At 44.7% G+C, this 21121-nt stretch overlaps 1 protein-coding gene across 5 annotated transcripts in view; it reads right to left on the bottom strand.

The window, feature by feature from the left end:
• Positions 1 to 21121, bottom strand: part of LOC142564658 (receptor-type tyrosine-protein phosphatase H-like) — a 125211-nt gene that overhangs the window by 80482 nt on the left and 23608 nt on the right. For all 5 annotated transcript variants that reach the window (XM_075675752.1, XM_075675753.1, XM_075675750.1 and 2 more), the window contains exons 7-9: positions 13357 to 13695; positions 9471 to 9773; positions 1892 to 2194 (exon numbers count right to left, since the gene is read on the bottom strand). In XM_075675752.1, coding sequence (XP_075531867.1) covers positions 1892 to 2194; positions 9471 to 9773; positions 13357 to 13695 — 945 coding nt within the window. The remainder of the gene's footprint in view (positions 1 to 1891; positions 2195 to 9470; positions 9774 to 13356; positions 13696 to 21121) is intronic.

The following is a 21121-nucleotide window of genomic DNA, read 5'->3' as shown; positions in this document are numbered from 1 at the left end:
TGAGGCTCTTAATTATATTAAGCATTTACTCATGCCCCAGGCACATGCTCATTTGAACAGCTGAAAGAAAGCTTGTTGTTCTATATTTAGCGCTTTCATTTCTGAGATGCGCTGCGAAGTGTTCTAAAATTTTTCAGCGTTTCTGTTAACCTTAACTGCAGTGCACAAGGAAAACTCAATGGGCAGAGGTAAAAAATGTACATTTTAGAACACGGCAAGATTTTGAATAATTGTCAGTTAGAAATGTCGAGAGTACCTACTCCTTTTTATTAACGTGTATATTTAGGCGCATATGCGCGCTCCTATAGCACACAAGGAAAGGTACGATTAAGTCTCGGAAATACGAATGTTAATAATAGGCATACACTCCCTGCTTTGCTTAGTGAATGTTGTAGAAATTCGGGCGCCCTTTTGAAATATCACTTTTAAAATTGTTGCTCGTTGAACTACGCCAGTGCATTGCCACTAAGCCAAAGAGAAAGAATCGGGGCAGTGTCCAAAATTATTGGTGATTGTGAATCTTCATTTCACTGCGGTTCTTATTAAGCCATTGTAAATCTCTAGAGAGTATCCTAAAATAATTGTAATTTCTCAAAATCCTGGCTGGTGTTTGCAGAAGGTGCCAGACGTTTCGTAGCAGATTATAAAGTCCTTCATAAGGAGAGTTAAACCACGCAATTTAGATGGCCCTTTTGATCATTTCGCCATTGTCCTGGAGCAGGATTACGTTAATAAACTTTCGTTTGCTGCCCTTTCACGCAGAGAGCAGCATGTGGAAGTATGTTCGCTACAGACACATTACCTGCCCCATACATTAATTAGGAAAGGAAGGAAAACAAACCCTCGCTGTTGCATTTTGCCGTCCGCGATTACAAGGCGATGGAGCCCGTCGAAATATCAAAATTCAGCCACAATTCTTTGAAGAAAGGACTGGCCGATTGATTGGCGAACAACGCGGCAATGATGATGAACATACGGTTATGCCTGGCCAAAACAGCTAACAAGAGTCAAAGACCCGATCGGTAAGAACGCGCAGTACACCAGGAGGAACAAGAAAGGGAGGCGACAGATATGGCACTATTAACAAAATAGCGCGAGATCTAGATCCATTCAGCGTCTATTCCGGTACTGACATATATCTTGTTACGTAAGAACAGCCTGCAATTGGCTATAGCCGGAGCGCAGCATCCGTCTCATTGTGCTGATCGCTATTGCAAGTGACAGGCGTGCTATCACTTGCCGATGGGAATACGCTTTTACGTAACACAATGTTTGTTACTAGGGGCGCTAGGAGCGCTGTTGATATTGAATGATATTGATATTGATTGAGCCCTTGAAAAGCCCCAGTAGAAATAAAAATCTACGCATTATTTATTCGTGAACCTTCTTTGTGTTTGACTGCTCACGAGCCCATGAACGTAGCCTAGCATTGAAGCCTTCTAGGTTACCATCCATATAAGCAAATAACGAATACAAATACCCTTAGAATATTTTTTATCAGCATGTACGAGGGCGACCACTCAGTCACTGCACTTTCTTGCTTATTTGTATTGATTCTTTCGTTCTTATCGTACATGAAGGGAATCGTATGACGGTAGCTTCTTCCTGCATATGTGTACGAATTATCAGGGGCCAACGTTATGTGCAACTTCATGTTGTAGCACTTGAAGTTATCTTTTACATGCTTGCCTAAGTGCACATGCTGACGTTGCTGTGCTAACACCTTGTTTGTACAACCGGAACCGATAGGTGGCTTCTGTGGAAATAGGGGCACTTGAGCTACACTGTGTACTGTTTTCGCAAATGACAATAGATAATGGCAGTTGTTTCTGCGGTAACGCTACAAACTTTCCACTTGAGGATATCGGCTGCGTGTGCATCGAAAGCTCACCATCCACAGCCGTTTTGAAAGCCATCAGCGCCGCATCACCGTAGAGAGGTTGACCACCTTCAATCTGATGAAACGCTCTCACAGACAACGTGTAATTAGAGTAAGGTTTCCACGTTGAAAGCTGGGCTGCGGTGTCGTTTGTAACCATAGATCCCGCCGACGTCATTCGGCCAAGCCAGTCTTCGATGATCCATGATATGTTATAGCCATGAAGTGGTCCCCGTTTAAATTCCGGCTCATCCCAGGAGATGTTGACTGCGTGGTGTAGTTCTTTCGATTTCAAGTTCATCGGCTTGGAGGGGGCTGAAATGGAAGACGTAGAATATCCTGTCATTTGCTTACACCATGCACATATGTAGAGTGAAAAAAAACTATGGGAACTTAAACCAGAAAGACTTGGAATATATTCCACATCATTGCGTTTCCTCGAAATCATGCTAGGTGTTCTTTTTGACAACCTGAGCGGCGACACGTCGGTCTGTAACGTGGTCGCAACAAATTTCGTTGTCTTATTTCCCATAGCACGAGCTCAATTTCGGCATGCTGCTTTTTTGTGTTGAAACCGCTGACACATTTTCGCTTTCTTCCTGGATGAAAAAAACAACATAGTTTCCAAATTTTCAACGTTATCGCCACGGATAATATGAGGTGACTACGGTGTGTTTTATGGGCTTGTAGCCTTGTAGTCTTGTAGCCTTGTAGGCTTGTAGGCTTGTAGCCTTGTATCACATGAATTATGGTTCTGCATCAGTGGAGGCAGATCTGCGAAATTGGCGGAATAACTGCGCCAAACTACTTTCAAATTTCAATTTCATCAAAATGAATTCTGTCTGTTTCCTCAAAGCACACAATGTCCTAGATCAAAGACGTAGGAACTAGTAAAATCATGGCCGCACATATCCCGTGGCGCCTGTGTTTAGTGCGGAGAAGGGCATACGATCCCGTTCCCAGTGCGCAAAGCACACTGAAATAAATTAGGTTGTCGTCTGGCGACGGCTACAGCCAGCATAACGTTTGTACGAGGACTACAGAGAAGAAAGAAACGCTTGCTCCTCAAATGTGGTGCTGTTACATAGGCCGAAATAGCTTCTCTATAAACGAAAGACTAAGGTACTACGAGAAGCATGTTAATGCCCGTGCTGAAACCGTCCAGCTGACGATACATTCGCGTAGCTGGGTTTGCAGCGCCTTTTTTTAAACAAGATCATGTCGTCAACAAAAACACTGAAACAAGCACACGTCTCGTTAGAGAGGCTGTGGCCATACGCAAGAACTACAGTTCCAGCGTCAGCATGACGTCAATTGTCTTTTAAGTGACTCGCGGCGGTTGCTTAATGGCTTTGGCGTTGCGTTGCTAAGCACGAGGTCGCGGGGTGAAACCCCGGCCCCGGCGGCCGCACTTGGATGGGGGCGGAATGCGAGAACGTAAGCGCATTCGGTGCACGTTAAGCAATTCCGGGTGATTTGAAGTAATCTGGAGTCCGCTACAATGCCTGGCCTCATAATCAATCCGCAGTGTTGATACGTAAAACCCCAAGATTTACTTTAACTTGCCTGATAAGAAAAATATAATTCATATATTTCTCTCGCGTCCTCAAAACCCGACTATTAATGCTATATAAATGCGAAATATCGCTTTTTTCTTTTAGTTTTAAATATTTTAATTTCCTTTCGATCGCTAAATGGGTACTCCAAGTTAAAAAAAAACTGTAATGTTATTATACGCTTTGTAAAACGTGAACTGCAAGTCGTGCAATGGCGACGCAGATGCTGGTTGACGTATATCTTTGTGTCACTGTGTTCAAAATAAAACTAGAAGACCTTGGTAAATAGTATGGGAGATCGGGATACATCACTGATCTACCAGCGGTAATGGCACAACGAGCTTTTATTTGCCACTTAGCTTACCATTTACATTCATAGAGGGAAAGCAGTTCAACTGTGACTGACTTCCAGCTAGCGTGGCATTCTTTCAGTCGTCAAGTTATTCCAGCCGCTTCCCATTAGGCGCAACGGCTGCTAGAAAGGCGAACGTGTCACCACCCTAAACGGCCGGAAGCAGTACAAATTAAATCAATCAGGTTAATATATATATATATATATATATATATATATATAAATATATATATATATATATATATATATATATAATTTGTTCCCAAATGCAATGACGTGGGGTTAGCTTCCCCGAAGAGGGGTAGCATTGGCCCACCTTGGTGCTATCGGGGCACCCTAAGTCGGCACCTTACGTCGGGCGGCCCTGTGGCCCTCTTTCGGCAGGTTAAAGAGGTGATCAGAATTAGAGGGCATTAAAAGAAAAGCGAATATACTATAGCAGTTCATGGCATGCGCACAAGCATGATACGGCTCACAGGTCGGCTCCGGAGAGCAAGCTAGTTAGGCATCTTGGCCTGGTCAGCGTTCCCTACAAGTTCTCGGCAGTACAACTTTGCGTCACAAGATGTCACTAGCAGTCTTGTTCCGGCTTCTCTTTCTTTTCTACAAGTAGCGTTGCTTTTGTACGAGGCCTTGCTACTAAACATGATGGTTGGTACTAGGAGGACCCAAGGCGTGCGGTGCTCTGGGAGCGAGCGTTCGCATGCGTTGGAAGAAACGCGGCTTGAGTCAGCACGCCACGTGAACGGGGCTGCTTTCATCTGCAGCATGTGTGCGCTAGCGTCGCGACTAGCCAGTCGGGAGCAAGAGAAGTACAGGTATAAGCCAGATAAGCGGGTTGGGAAGCTAGAATAGCAATTGAAGAACGAGTCGAAGAACAGGAAGACGGCAGAAGATAAGGCAGCCAATGTAGAAAATGAAGCTGAGGGGCGCTATACCGCAAAGCAATAGTGAACGTTTCAAGGACAGAACCGCGAAAAGGGCTTACTGCGAAGAGAGACTAGGAAAGGAAAACCGAAAAGAAAGCTGAAACCACATCGCCGGAAAGCCGTGGTCGACATGTCAGTGATGATTACGAAGGGGCTATTACTGATGTGCCAGCCGGGGAAGAAGACAACAATGCGAAGGGTGAAGGTGTAGCGCACTACTGAGTGCCACAATGGTCAGTCTTCTGCCCAACCGTTTCCCACGTGGCAGCAGGGCTGGTGGCACTGGTTTTCGCGAGAGCCATAGGGACGGTGGTACCAGCAAAGCGTAACGCGAGGAGGAGAGCGGCGTCAGAGTAACCGTGGCTGGGGCAGCGAGGTAGCGACCAAGAACGCGGCCGGCGTGTTCGAATGGCAGCGACCTCAGCTGTCAGTCGCTCTACTTGCCGTGTGAGCTCCTCGTCAGCTTCGAGGACACGCGCATAGCGGTCGCCAGCGGCTGCGCCGTGGAACAAACGGTCAGGGGGGTGATCAACTTTGGCCACGGAGGGAAAACCGACATCCATAATCTTTTCGGCCAACTGTGGCAGAGATTCCTGAGTCGAGGGTGAAGACGCGGTCAGGATCATGCGCCTCTCTGGAGGAAGGCGCTGCTGGAAAGTTCCCGGAGAAGTGCTCTCTCAGTTGAAGGGGCCAGGTCTTCAGCGAAGGCTTGCATGCGACGCAATAAGTCGGTAGGTTTGTGGTCGCTGAGCGCCTCCAATGTAAGAAGTTGCTGTAATCGATGACGCTCCGTTTCAGTGGCATGCTGGATGAACGTCACCATAAGGTGGTCCTATGGGCGGTCGACAGGCGAGGAGGGTAGAACACTGCGGACAATCGCAACAGTGGTAAGTGGAAGCGCTCCAACGACGTGGTCAAACATGGTAAACTGCGAACTGAGCCAGTGGCGACGGAACAAGGATTGGTTGGTAAGGAACCAAAGTTGTGAGTCCAACGACCAGAACTACGGGAGCTTGAGCGCGGAGACCTCGGGATGGCGGGGTAGTGGCATTGACGATAGTACTTGATCGGGAGAATCCGAGACCATGACTGACTGGATAAAAACACGGACTGTGAAGAAAGCAAGGCTCGAGCTCCTTGCGGCGGCAGGCCCAGCGAAGCGGCTGAGGTACCCGAAGCGGAGAGCGATGACGCGACAGTCTGCCACAGTTGGCCGACAAGAGGTGTCAGGTGTCACCAATTTGTACGTGAAGAAAAAAACCAGACAGACGCTCATGCCTGGTGCCCACAAAGTTAAGACAGGGAGGGCATCGTGGCCACAGGGAGGGCATCGTGGCCACAGATGTATCTTTCGACGACAAGGAGAACGAAAAGATTCGATTTCTTATCGTTAGGGATTCAAACACGCGTAAGTAGAGTCGGCGATAATGTAGAGCGTACGTGCAGGTTAGCGAGTCCATAGTGGAAGCCAAGGAACACACATGGGACACATCGGTGGAGATGCACCTACTGGTGATAATGGGCGGAGTGATTGACGCGCTGCAAGGACAAGGGATACGGATAGCGAAGCAAATAGCCAAATGGGTTATTGATCTGCATAATGTTTCAAAGCAAATGCAAATCGCAGTGTGCACGGTGCCAGAGCTTCAAATTCATGTGTGATTGAAAGCGCAATGCTTGCAGTAAACAGAGCAATTAATTTTACGGTCATCTATACGAATCCAGAAGGGGACCAAACAGGCACGAATACATTTTAGCGATCACGCAGCTACACAGAATAGACTTCCATTCCCAGCATGGGAAGCAGCTTTCTTTAGACGGACCCCAGACATTCAGGAAGGAAGACTAAGTATTGAAAGTAGCGACACACCAGCAAGGAGCAATAATAAACCACGAAGAGTTGAGAAAAGACACACAAAGGAAAAGTACAGGGACGGTAAAATTTGCTGCATAGCCTTGCAGGGTAGTCGCAAGCAGGAAAGATGGCTAGAAATTCTGAAGCAGCGGAATGAAGAAGCTATTAACCTGTGAACATTGACCAAAACACACATAAAGAGATTTGGAGCAGCCGCCTGTTATTGACAATATTGTATAGGAGGGATGTAACAGAATGACTGAGTGAAGGAAACGCAGTGGCGTAGGCATACTAATTGGGTGTATATGAAGTGGCAAAGGGTAAAAAAGAGATGTAAGGACAAATGTGGCGCCAGAAGGTTCGCGGACTCATGTATGCGGCCTACTTAGTGCCAGTAGCGGACAGTGCAAGACATTTTCAGACAGCTGCGAATATGCGTGGCAACGCACCGACAAATCTAGTCCTGAATTCTCAGACAAATCTAAGCCTTACGACAGCAATTTATACTCGTAGTCAAGCAACACCAATGCCTCAGCATATACATAAACAAATGAAAGATTTACTCTACCACCGAGCAAGATAATCTGAACATTAAGGGGAAGCGGAATGCAGCAATAACGATATATAGAGCCCTCTGGGGCCGCAAGAATCTTAGGTTGTACATGGAATCGGGAAAGAAGTACTCGTGTCAGCACTAACGCTCACAAATACCATCCTGTGCCTAACTCGTATGTCATTTTGGGGTTGGAAGTAAACCGAAAAGTGATGGGCCTGTTGGCTTTGGGAGCCCACGGAAAAACCATAAATGAGGCAATGTAGGGGGACAAGGGTATGGCATATTTTAAAGTCTGAGTAGCGCAGAGCAAAATACTTTTGAGAAAGGACTCCGGAACATGGATTAAAATAAATGGGTTGCTAAACTACAGAAGTACGCGTACCTGAAAAGCGTGAACCGCGAATCGAGGGACAGGTCAAGAAAGTTGGCAACCAATTACAGATTATTTGAAAGTGTAAATAGACAAGGGGCAGAGGTCATCAGGAAGAAAGTGAGACAGAATAGTGACAGCAAACTGGATGCAATAGATTGAAATAAAGAATACCACGGAGATTCACAAGAATTGTAAGAAATTAGAAGTGAAAATATGAACAACAGAGAAGGCAGTGTCTTGTTATTTGAGACTTAATCTGGTTGCCTAAGGACAGAAACATAGTGGAGGAGATATTCGCAACAAGATGAGGCATGTGTACGTTGCAGCACAGATGCAGAGACGACTCATAACCTCCTAATTAAATGCGAAGGGATTCGCCCAGTGAGGTCCGTAGGTAACGTACAACTTCCAGAAGCGCTTGTATTTAAAGTGGACGGAAGTATCAGCCGATGAGCAGTCGAGATAAGCAAACGAAGTATAGGGTGTCGGTGAAGAAAAGGCAGGGAAGAGACTGATACGACCGGATCCATTACAGGCACACCTAGGCGTAGAATATACACAGAGAAGTTTTGAGGCAGAAGAAGAAAGACGAGGCAAATGCACACATAATTTGCAAAATGTGAGACATGTGCAGCATGCCTGAATAAGTAAACCAGGCTTGGTGACCTTATGCCACCGCCTCGTTTCATCGGGGATGGCAATAACTGATAACCATCACCTCTCTGGTAAGCCGGTATTCCGCGAATGACTACGAGTGTACGGGCTACATAAAATCATCTACAATGTCTAGTATTCTTAGCCCCGTGGGCGGTCTACAGCGGCGCAGCGCGCGCCAATTGCATGACTTCAGGGTCGCACTCGCGCTTTTCTCCTAGACTCGCGTGCTGTACGTGTACATGCAACAGTGTTTACGTTTGGTTGCTCCTTTGTTGTGTGCTGTTACATTTCTAGACGTTCTTTAAGTTAACTTTTAACAACGTTCACAGGGCCGGCCGACGCAGCTTGATCCAGTGCCTTGAAAACTTTTCATCTGTCGTTTTAAAACATGCACTGGCAGTTCTGGTTGGGTAATAAACACATAAACGGCAAAAGCCGGATCGAACGTCTGACATAGAGAACAAAAGAATTTGCTGCGGTGCCACAAGCGCATGCTTGCCAGGTATCACTTATGCAATATTTGCCTGGATTATAACCTTCGTGAAGGTACGACGCCAGTAAATTAGCCCATTTGAAGTCCGTTGTCTAATCGGCAAAGTCGTCGGTGACATCCGGCATCAGTCTGATTTCCATGAGCACCTTGTCCCTGATATTTTGAGCACCAGAGCACAGATACGCTAGGTGACATCTGTACGTATTGCACCCAGGCGCATTGGAATACGCGAATTACAGCACTTTCTTTGAATACGTTAGCTGATAGGGATAATTAGTTGGATTCATCATTTGTAAATGTATCGGCTGTTATTGTGCAAGCTCTGATGCCTGCCGTCGCTATGATGTTCCCGAGTGCAATTTAGGGTTTTGTTTCGCAACTTCATTTTATCCACTTCACGTAGGCATCGCGAGATGTACAGGTACTCACATAAGTTTCCTTGCCGTGTACACTACGATAATCATAGTGAAGACAGGAAGATATTTGTAATGAAATGTCGTTGAAAGATCTAATTGTGAAAACAGTAGTCAACGTAAATGAAAATTAATTGATGGCAGCTACAACTTCCGGAACGTAGTGTTTTACGTCACGAAACGGTAATTTGCTCTAGATTCTGTATTTACGAGGGATAACTTGTTAGATCAAAGGCAGAGGGATCGGCCTGAAGTACAACGTTCTTGCCTTCTGGTCTTCGCAGAGAAGGAATGAACAAAAAAATAGAGATGGAAGACCATGACGAGTATAGGAAGAACGGAGGCATACTTAGCAAAATTAACTTGGTCAATAATAATACATTCAATAATAAAATATTTAGGCTTACCCGCAGCAGGCGTTTTCACAGTTGTCCTCACTGATTCGCTTTCCAACACAGTGGTGTCTTCAATGTTCTGTGCAGCCACTGACACTGAGTACACAGTCCATGGTACCAGATGTTTGATGAGAGTGTGAGTTTCGCCTCCAAGAACTGTGCGGGTTTCGCAGGTAGTTTCATTGTTCTGGTCTCCACTGCAAACGTCGACTTTGTATTGGGATACATCTCCATTAGGCAAAAGTGGGCGCTCCCAATGAATCTCCATGGAGTCTTTGTTGACTATTGCTCTCACGTCTTGTGGTCTTCCGGGCACTGAAAAATGCATGAAAAAGATTTTTCAGACACACTTTGTCGGAATGTGCTTGTTCTTTCATGACATAGTTTCATCCTAGCAACTGCAGTGAAAGAACAGTTAATACTGTAATTTCAAGTGTCGAGGATCGTGTTTGTGTGCATATGTGCGTTCATGTGTCCGTGTGTGCGTGTAAATTATATCCATGCGCCTGTGTGTGTTGTAAGCTTTGCAGTACTTGTTAACTACATTCATAGGTGTGGTAATCTTAGTAAATTCACGACCACAAACATAGCAGGAGCTTTACTTCGTGCAAAAATTTTGAAAATTTGATTTTTATTTGAAGTGTAAAGGGAATGTGTGTCGATGTTGTCGGACCTTCTCTTTAAGAGGAGTTCATAGGAGACCGTTCTGACAGGCTTTCATTCTGCAAAACTCGACATCGATAGGTGGCTGCTGTTGCTCTCACGACGACTATGAAAAAGACAAGGACCAGCCTCCAATATGTCTGCCCTCTGCTGTGAAGAAACCACTGAAAATGATAGAAGACCATGTTTCACTTGTTCATTAGTTTGTTGGGAAGTATAGTTTAAATCCGCGAAAGGCACAACTATGATTTAGCATTAAAAACAAGTGTTCTAAATGGTATATGAACATGAATACACATCAACTATGTCGCTGCCGCAAGAAAAAAAATAATCAAACACGATCCCATTGTTCACATCGTTTTATTGACTGGAAGAATATGTGACGTATGAATTCGTTAAAATGGAATAGTTAGAAGCAACTATTGTGAGTCGCGTTTAGTTGTCAGAGTAATCTGCTTGGAGATACTGTCCACGTTCATTGCGGAGCCACGGATGGTAGAAATAAAAAGTAACGCAAGATACACGGTAGATTTTCTGGTATTCAAAGCCACAACTATAAAAACAATAGTACGAGCACTGGCTATCATCATAAAAGTGTCAGAATGGATCATTTTTCGCCTGGAACATGCGGTGTTTTTGTTTGGAATTTCCCATTGTTTTTGTTCATTATGCTAATACAATTTCTTCAATATTCATAGATGTTTTTGTAAGCTTCTTTCTGATTTATATTATGACAAGACTGGTACTGGTAAGCTTTTCTCATTTATGTGATTTGTCTTACGCGTGAATATTTTTTTTTAATTTCCAAAAGGCTGTTTTGGTAAATGTGTGGTTTACTACACATGCTGTTGACTTTAACATGGGCCAGAACTATCGTCAAGCGGTTTAAGCTTTTTTTTTTCATGTCTCCTCTTTTCACATTGAAAAGAAAATAACAGTAACAGATAGACTGATTATATTTCAATGTGTTTGTCGCCATGCGCCCATACGCAACCTCGGAGACGCCAGAAACACGTGGAAGCGTGTCCACTTTTTGTGGCACACGCACCCGCCTGAACACGAAAACATATAGCGGTAATCTGAGCGTCGTTTTTCCCAATGCAAAGGTGGAAAATTAATAACGAGATAAACTTGAACAGTGTCAGGCAGAAGATTCGTGGGTGTTCATTCAAGCGTGAAAGCGAGCACGTAGGCGTTACCATGGAAAGAAAGAAAATAATAAAGAGTACTGTTCGGCTTCAAGATTTTCAAGACTGAACACTGGTGACGCCTCGTGGCGGGCAACCGAACCTAAAGCTGCGATGATGTGCCAGGCTTCCTCGAGGTGGCGCCTTACAAATAATTATTACTCTCGTTTTTTTCTTTGTGCTCGCGAGTCTTCTATTTATTTAGTGATATGCTTTAACAGGCTTATGGTTGTCAAAGAAAAATGTTTAAAGACGTGAAACGCAATAAGACGAGTCGTGTATTGCTCCTTCTTCGCCAGTAGAATCGGTCGGTAAACAAAAGTGTCAAATGTTAAAAACTCGCCCCATTTTAAGCCCCTTTCAGAATTGTATATTGTCTGTTATGATTTGTGAGGATGCTGTCATTTAGTAGAAAATAGAAGTGCCACATATAACTGGAGCTGAAAAAAAATAATTGATATAGACGAGAGGGCTTCTGATAGCTGTGTTGATGACTTCAGTTAGAGAGCATGAATATTTTTGCTGTGAGTTACCGCGAAACTTTGAAATTACTCTGGTGAGTCGTTAAGACAGCGTCGTACCACCGTATGAAAAGCAGAACAAGAGGAAAACAACTTTTAAAGAGCGAAGAAGAGCTAGAAAAAAAATTGCGTTTGCCATCTAACTCACACAAATTTTTGCAGAGTCTGCTTTAGTTCAGGGTTCTACTGCCATTCATACAGTACAAAGAATGCAGCACTCATACGAGTAGGTTCTTCTGCAACGCCTGTATAATAACGGAGCAAGCACCTATATTGTCAAGAAAGGTGTGTGCGCATGGTTTACGCATGCGCACGAAATGCGGTTGACAACTTCTTCTTATTTACATCGTAAAACTGAACTTACTTCCTACTTCCGGAAGTATCCTTCAATCTTAAATTGTAATTAAACACGCGATATTTATGAAATAGTGCAGAGTGCTTTAGATGTAATAATACTGCTGGCATAAATAATATTTGAACCATAGTATTATTGAACAAAGGTTAATGGGGTGTGACAAACAAAATTCAGTTGCCTGCGCATTTAGCGTGTTTAGAAAAGCAGTTTCATATGTTGTTGTTCAATGACATTTGCTTTGAAATTTCAGGAATGCAGGAATGGTCACGTGAACTCACTCAAAATTATGACACTCTGCAGAGTTTGGCACGAAAGAGATGAGTTGGCAAACAATTCACAAGCAGTACGTGTGCTTCTGTTCTCGAAAGACTGGTTCAACTTATCTTGGGGAAAATTAGGAATAGTGTACTTTTCCTTCTCGAACAGCAATAATACCAGATATTGACGAAAAAGAAAGGGAGTGTCAAAGTACTTGCTGACTGAAATAAGAGTTTTATGATTTCTCCTGGTCATTACGCCGACGAAAAACGTGCTAAATGGGATGCAAATCAATTAGGAGAACGTTAATTCTCGACTCCTGGGACAATTTCTCGAGCACATATATATGCATGAACGAATCTTGTGGTGACTGCCTTATGGTGATCACGGGATCTGTGCTTCATTCGTCAGTAACCTGTTCTACTAACATTTTCACTTCACGAAACGGCGTCCCTTTGAAGTTTTCAACACATGACCTGTGCTGCGATTGATGTAAGTTGCGGCGACCAGAGGAGGATATTAAATACCTGATTTCACCTACTTTCCCCAAGCCACTACTGAGAAAACATAGTTGCAGAGTTAGACGGATGATATGGGATGTAAGCAAGTTTTCACGTCATTAACCTTCATAGGCAACCTTCTAACCTGAATGAAAATTAACCTTCATGGACATTAACCTTGATGAGAATGCGCCGTGGTGTTAAAGCCTCTAAATAAAATACACTAAAGAATGCTATGTGCTAGTCCAAATTTCAGTTATTACCCAGTGCTTCGTCCCAGATATAGTTTACATTATCGGCGTCCAAATATGTTTTTCCTTGTAAAATAATTCGTCAGCTCTTCTCGTCTCGCATATCGGTCACCACATCTCTCTCTCATTGCAAACATGTACACTCTTAGTATAAGAAACCCACCTCCTCTTTTTGTCCTCTGACAAATGGTCGCCGCCTCTCCGAGGAGCCGACTACCGTTCTTCATGATGTTCACGGCGGCCACACGAATAGCGACAAACTTCCAGGGCTGTAAGTTTGTAAGCTGCGTTGCCTCCGCCGCCTCTCGCGTAGTGTGGCAGCCACTCGACTCTGTATCGAGCCCGCTGGATACTTCGGCAGTAGCATCACAGTTGTCCACGGTGCAGTGTGTAACCTCGTAGTGGTCTACATTGCCACCTCTAAAATCCGGCTTGCTCCAGCTCAGCGATATACTGCGATTTGTGACGCCTACGACGGATAGCCTGGTTACGCTACCGGGAGCTGCAAAAGATAGCAGAATTAAAATATACCCACGTGTCACTTATTTCATTTGATCGAGCACAGCACAAAGTTTTTGCTTTGTGATTGCCAGTAGGAAAGAGCCAATTGGCAGGAGTCATTTTGGGAACGGCACCTACAAATTTCCATTGGAAACGATACTTCGAATAACCAGCTCTTTCCACCAGCTCTGTGTTCCGAGATAGCCTCTAATGCGCAGTTATTACAGCAAGCTTGATACGAGAATTAAGTCTCCATCTGTTGAGAGAAATAACATACCAGAAAAGAAACAGCATCAGCGAAGTGCCATGTTATTATCGTATCGGCACCTTAATTCGGATTTTTAACATTGTAATCGTGCTTAAGCACTCTTACAGGTGTTCTTACGGGCTGTATCGATAGTGACTATCCTTTAGGCTGACATGTGCCTAAATCACTATTCCTTGCATTACGGATAGATGTAATTATGCTGAGAGTTCAAATCGATTCAATAAATAGTTTCGCAATGACTAGTGTTGGCGTGTAACGTGGTATTCACATACAGGCGTGCTATATTGTGCACTTCAGTAAAGCTGCATCGGCTGGAGGAACTTCTGGGGGCCCTTCACATAGCTTTTCGTGCTCTTCAGAAAGCACTTTGCAATCGGCTGCCCGCGTTTAGCGGATTTTCTGCCCAGCATTAGGATTGCCTGGAATTGTGTCTTACAAAAAATTGTAGCGTCAGACCTTTTTGGTAATGCGGTCTCAGGAGGCTGGCAGCTGAATCATCATGTATAACCAGTTTATCATTATTAACTGGTAAAATTGAAGGCGCAAGAGTTACACCCGATCAATCCATACCGGTCTTATATATCTATCTATACATAAGAATTCATCTATGCCTTAGTGAACGTTTTGTTTAGCATTCGTATTTGCGACAGTTGGCTAAGTGATTATGAGAATATGTAATAAGTTAACAACCTAGCTCTGGCCTTTTCTAGCAACCTAGCTCTGCATGCAATAGCCCTGCACTACCCCGCAGAACAATGAACCGTTGAAGTACTCGGCCTACTATGCGTAACATGCATGAGTCGTGTTTCGTTCTCTTTTGTTCTAGTATTCCGCACTCCCACTGGTGAAAACTCGCTAATACCGTCCGTGAATTTAAAACCGAACATTTCAATGCCAAGACAAAGGAGGATCGAGTTAAGTCGCCAAAATAGAATGATCCTGTCAGCACGGTGCCCACGTTATGGTGTCGCGCTCGGTGATTGCACCCTACTACTGTGTGATTAGGAGCAATTTGCGCACACTTGCACGCACTTACATATCGCGCCAGGAACCAGCGGAGTATTATGCACATGTTCTTTCTTCGTGATCATATACGTTTCCAATTCTCTGCTCCACTGCGTGGCCGATCTGGGCGATAGCCGTATACCCGATAACACCCTTACCTAATAGGCGTTCTGGGTTGCCATGTGAAAACAGGTCCGCATGTAAGCGGCACAGACACACTTTTAGAAAGTTTTGCAATGACCTGAGGGTTTTGCGGAATTCGCATGGTGCAGATTCCTGCACTATAGCACAGTTCACCTCTCAAGAAAGCTTGGTGTCCATTTGGGTAAGTGATGGATAAGCAGCGGCACCGTGGTTTCGAAGCCACCGATGACGAATAGGAAATGCAATGTAACATGAAAAAAACAGTAACGTATTAGGGCCCAGGAGCCGAAAGCTGCGTTTGAACCAGCTGTCGCCCTTAACACATGCTGTGTGCAGCTGCGGTCTCTGCTCGCCACAGGCGAGTTCACCGAACCACAGCTGGACGGCGTTGTTTGAGAGGGACGCCCTTATTTGGGCACTGGGCGTTGCGTATGTCTGCACCATCCGATATACAAGTGAAGACGGCAACTTGGGCAAGTTGGCTTTGCGTAATCAATGGGCGTTGAACGCGAAAGGACACTGACGCCCCCACAATGTGACTGACACAAAACACCATTTGAAACTGCTTTCCGGAAGAAAGCCTACGATGTACCGCATTCAAGCGAATGGAGCGCTGTGACCAACAAATCAGTTAGAAGTGGCTAGTTGAATGTGTCATATTTCCTCTGTTTGCCGTGCTTTCGCGTCTGATGACCGAAGCCCACCTGCAACATTTCTGCAATGAGACACGCAGGGAACTGTAGGCAAGTGCATTGCGAAACTTCTTCAAAATACGACACCGGTTTGTTAAGCGGTTCAGAATGGTTGGGTGTGAGGTTACTCTACCAACAACTCCCCTATTGTTCCCTCACTAATATGTAAAAAAGTGGCACGAACTTGGTTCCAAACCGAATATAACAACTTTATTTACTTATTTCCACGCTCTTCGGGTGACAGAGTGCTTCGTTTGTACCATGAAGCTTTTCAGTCATGTCGACTTGTGAAAGGACACCTGGGGCCCTATAGCGTAAAATTAGTCCAATCTGTTTTTAATTCGATTGCATGGCGTAAATTTACGCATTTGCGAACGCAAGCATCAAGCATTGACCTGCCGTGGTGTTTCAACAGTCTAATAAAACGCTTTCTTCGTTTATAGGAGGTTAATTCTGTTTGCATACAAAGCGGATAGCGTTCGATACCTTAACTGATTTTTCTATATAATTGGCTGACAAGAGGTGAGGCGCCCGCAGAAGAGAAGAGAATTTCAGTAGGGCCGAGCCACTGTGGTAAAAAGCAAATAACCGGATGAAAAGGGTGGTGCCGGAGTCTGCGATGTGCCTGCTTTTCCTTACTTAGCTTATGTTGGATTTTAAAAAATCGGAGCGGCATGCAGCGTAACGTTAAAAATGCCGCTAAAACAGATCCTTATCGGAGATGAATTGGCAGAGCGATGTCGTATACGTGGCCGAAAGGGCTCGATAACGTTATACAGCCAGGCAAACTTTCGAGATCGACAGGCAGCCATCATCTATTCCTTTCGGAACGAGGTATTCTGCGGCTATTACGAAGAAAAGTTCCCTTTCTTTCGGCATAGGAATGCATCATTAATACCTTCACGTAACTTCGACATGGTGAGCTTTTGTCGTTTTGGCGCGTCGTGTGACGGGCAGGCGAATATGGAGCAGCCTGAGAAATAGCTGACCAATAAAGGTCGGCTAATGACGAAAGGGCATAGAAATGGAAAGATATTTCTTTTGTTCAATCGAATCACACATAATCATTGCGCACAAGGCCTACCAAATGGGGAGTTTTCGCAGTTTTTTTGTTGTTACGTAACAGACAGGCCAAGTAGGGCCCGTAAAATGTTTGAACAATCGTGGAGAGCTTATTACAAAAACAGAAAAGAAGTAGTTTTACGTTATAGCAACCCAGCTCTGCTGGCTCTCACAATCGCATTGAAAGGCTCAAAAATCGCAGTTAGCCATACAGTTGTGTACAATGAAGTACGATATTTTGCCTTTAATTTGTTACGCATTTCCACTAATGGGTGGATTCTGGAAATAGATTCTGCCATTGACCTCTGTAGAGTTCTTTTGTGGCAAATGAAAAATATGGCCAATCAATTTGTAGGTCCTGTGTTGATATCATTGGAAATTTCCGGTCCCCCGTACATATCTCGCTTGCGACAATGACATCATTGTCGTCTAATGTTGTCAATACGCGCTTATCTCGACGGAATCTGCCTTCTTTCGCATTTTTAGCGGTCAGCGAATTAGATGCGTGTAGCAATACGAGGAAAAACATCTCCGACGCACAGCCTTTATCGGCCACTTTTCTCCAGCACCACTTTGCATTATCTCTGCATATGTCGGCAACCCAACGGTCGAGGCTAATCATAGTACGTACGAGATCTCGCACTGGTACGCCCCTTATCGTATCACTGGGTGCAGAGGAACTGTCGGCGCCGGGCTGCGCTAAAGTTGCCTCAATACTTTACCTCTATCTTTTTCGATAGCCAAGGTTGGTCACGCTACGGACCGCGTACGTGAAAGCCGATGTTCACGTGCCCTACCTGCATGTGTTTTGCTAGAGATCAAGCAGCGCAAAACCTTCGAGCTATCTCCGAGACAACTGTGACTGTTTGTCATGTGGCTTCCTTACTGTTCCTATGCATGGGAAACCTGTGAATGCATGCTCCCTGCTGTAAACATACTTGCATTAGCCCAATACTGCTCACTGGGCATTAAATTTTGGGATGAAATGCAGAGGAGGAAAATGAGCAAATGTACCTAAGAGTGTAGGTCATATTATGGTCACTATTAGTTCCGATCCTAACAAGAAATTTCGATAGTTCTCCATGCTTCAGGCGTATTTTAAGGCTGCTTTTCTGCGACTAATTTTCACCCCTGCTTGGCTACAACAAGGATTCTGACAGAAAGTTAAATCGATATTTCGCTTTACATTTTCTTGCCCTTTAGCGCTGGGGTGCTCTAATGTAAACCTGTAATAAACTTTCGAGAATTGCTCAGTTATATGTGCAATTATTTTTTCTGAACATATAAGCAGGTTTAGTTAGTTTACCTTCAGCGGATTTAATGAAAACTAATGGAGACCAAGACAACTTCCTTGACGCATTCCCAGCATACAACGCTGTTAGGTACCGGCTAACTTGTTATTTAGTAAAGGGAAGTGAGCCAGATACATCTGCCTTTTACTGTGACCTTCATCACGTACAACTAATTTAATGGGGAAAGCTGAAAATATTGTGCACAAATGGCTGATTGCAACTTGTTTGCAGATGTTATATTGAATGCCTGAGGGTAGGTTTCATTAGGAACAATTGACAATATGACTTCTTCTACAATAATAAAAATGACCTTTGCCGCTTTGTTCAAATGTTTCGGAACAATTTATATTTCTGAGAAGAGTGAGTCTACTCCTGCATGCAGAGAGAGAGATACATTTGATTGACAGGAAAAGCAGAGAGGTCAATTTGAGGTCCTGCACTCTAGTCCGTTACTAAGCGCTGAAGTAAAGGAAAGTGCATTGAAAGCATTCAGATGAATGATGATGACGAGAATAAAGGCAGTGAGTGCATATGTACATTAGCGGCCGCCCTCTAAAGACACTCGTCGCGTTTCGTGTAATTCAGGAACTACCAAAGGAGTCTCGTCCGCCATATCGTAGCCAAAGTATCAGGCCATGGGCCGGTAATGGCATCTTCCGGCAGTGGTCGCCTGCCAACAATGGCTAGAAAGTTGGTCAACGTCCTTTTTGAGAGCATATATGCTACATGGCCATGGGTAATCATGCGTGTTCCAGCGTTTCCTGTGTCCGACAACGTTCTATAGATGAGGTAAAAAGCACAGCTGTAACAGCGCTTCGTATATACCGTAGTTTTATTGCGAAAGAAATTTATAGAGACTGCAGGCGCATTTCTGCCGCTGGCGTCGCCGTCACCGTTGGCGTCGCCGCAAGGCTCTGTATAAATTCTAAGGGGTATAAATTCGTCGCCTAGCACCGTATGCTGTATGCGCGGGTAAAAGCTTTGGAGGGTGAGCCGTCGATCGCTCGTCAATTTCGCGCACGCAAGAGAGGAAGCGCGCCGTCTTCCGTCGCGCTCAGGACTCCGGGGAAAGGTAGACGGGGGGTACGTTCTACCCTGGGTGGTTCGGGCGATCCCGCACGGGCGCACGCCCGGGCCGATGTACCTTGAAAGCCATCTGTGACGGGGACAACGTCCGCCGCTCGCTGTGTTATTGCGGCTTAGTTTGCGTTGATACGAGCGGTAGCACGAAGTTGAATTCGCTCACTGCTGCTGCCACGTTTCTTCACTGCGGCGTGTTAGCGGCAAGTTTCCGCGGTCATCGAGTGAGATGTGTTCATGTCTTCTTTTACGCGTGACACCATGCTTACTAAATTAGTATTTCTATGTTAAGAAGTTTATACGGCCAATAAAACTGCTATTCTGACTTCGCCTTTCGGTTAGAAATGCGACATATTTGTTTTGTGCACAAGATATGCGCATGAAATAGCCGGATGTCGTGATGTAAGGTGAACGCTAGGTGTATGATAGCAGTTCCACCTAGGTTACAACACCTTGCATATAACTATACTACCCCCTCCCCACTGCGGTAGCAGGTTCATTCCAATTCAGTGATAATCCTATCGGCATGTGCCCCTCTTCTCAGTCTATCCATGTTCCCTTTCCACTGCAGATTCTGACCTGCCACGACAGCTATGGTGTTGGGCTTCGGAGCATGAAGTCGAGCGTTCGTTGGCGGCCGCAGTGGTCGGGATCAGTCGGTACAATGGGCACAATAAATGGCCCAAACTAATCTGGAGCATTTCACTACGCATGCCTCACAATCAAATTATGCTTTGGCACGTAAGCCCCAGAATATAAAAAAAGGCTGTTGGTTTAACAGTCACACAGACCCCAATTTTTACTTCCAACTACCCACTCACACTCCAAGCTACAGCTTAGACGCAACAGCTCTGACATCTTACTACGGTACTGTTTCTTCATGTCTGACCTCTACATACATCACAGACACACTTCAGCTACCTTTGTTTTATGGAGTAGTAGGCCTGGTCAAGCTGCTGAAACGCAGCCTTTGGTTGAATATCCTTCGCCGCTGATGTACATTTGGTACTTACGTACCAATGTGGCAAAAAAAATAAATCATCTGAACTACCTTGAAAACTAGCTAGTCAACTAGGGCAGTTTCGAATACATTCGAATATTTACAACGAAATGATTTGTATCCGTAGTCAGCCTCACGCAGCTCACATATTTCGTATTTTGTGCACTTTGCGATGGTTCTAACTTCGCTCCTGTAAAATGAAGATTGTGCCAATTCACGTGTCTCCTCGTTAGAGGCGATTCGACAATTCAAATTGGACCGTAGGTCCACATGATACTAAACTACATACGGAAGGGTGTATGTTTTACCTCTTTCTAGACTCCAACGCAAATGTACGGTAAATTCTCACAAGAAAATCAGCATTTCGTGCCATTTATTATTTATTGAGACGTGTTCCGCATGATATCTCGTCCCTAGATGTTGGAAAGATGGTCACTTGAAGACATTGCTGTGACTTACACAGACCCAAACATCGGCTTACCCAGCAGCTAGAATCACCAAAGTGACAAAGTGCAGCAGATATCGTATCTAACAACTATTTGCTTTTCTTGCGCAAGACAGACGGCACAATAGATCATTGAGTTCAACCACACCGCTGCCAGAAGCGCCAATAAAGACCTGTCATGACTTTTTGATTTAGTGGTAAAGCTCTGCAAAGCCGCCATAGCTCATTGAAGTCGCATGGTAGTCTGCTTCACTAGACACTAAGCACATCTCCTTGACAGTGTACACAGTAGGAGATTGGAATACAGCCTTGTGCTGAAACTCGGCCGGGTGCGTTTTGCGACTGCCTGTCTACGGGCGAGATTGGACGATGCCGACGTCGTTGTTGACAAGCGCTGGCAAACACAATAGGAAGGTGCTATTTTGGGCTTATGGTGGGA

Source organism: Dermacentor variabilis, chromosome 11 (assembly GCF_050947875.1).
Source record: "Dermacentor variabilis isolate Ectoservices chromosome 11, ASM5094787v1, whole genome shotgun sequence".
NCBI classification, from domain to species: Eukaryota; Metazoa; Arthropoda; class Arachnida; order Ixodida; family Ixodidae; genus Dermacentor; species Dermacentor variabilis.
This window is presented reverse-complemented; position numbering and strand designations above follow the sequence as displayed.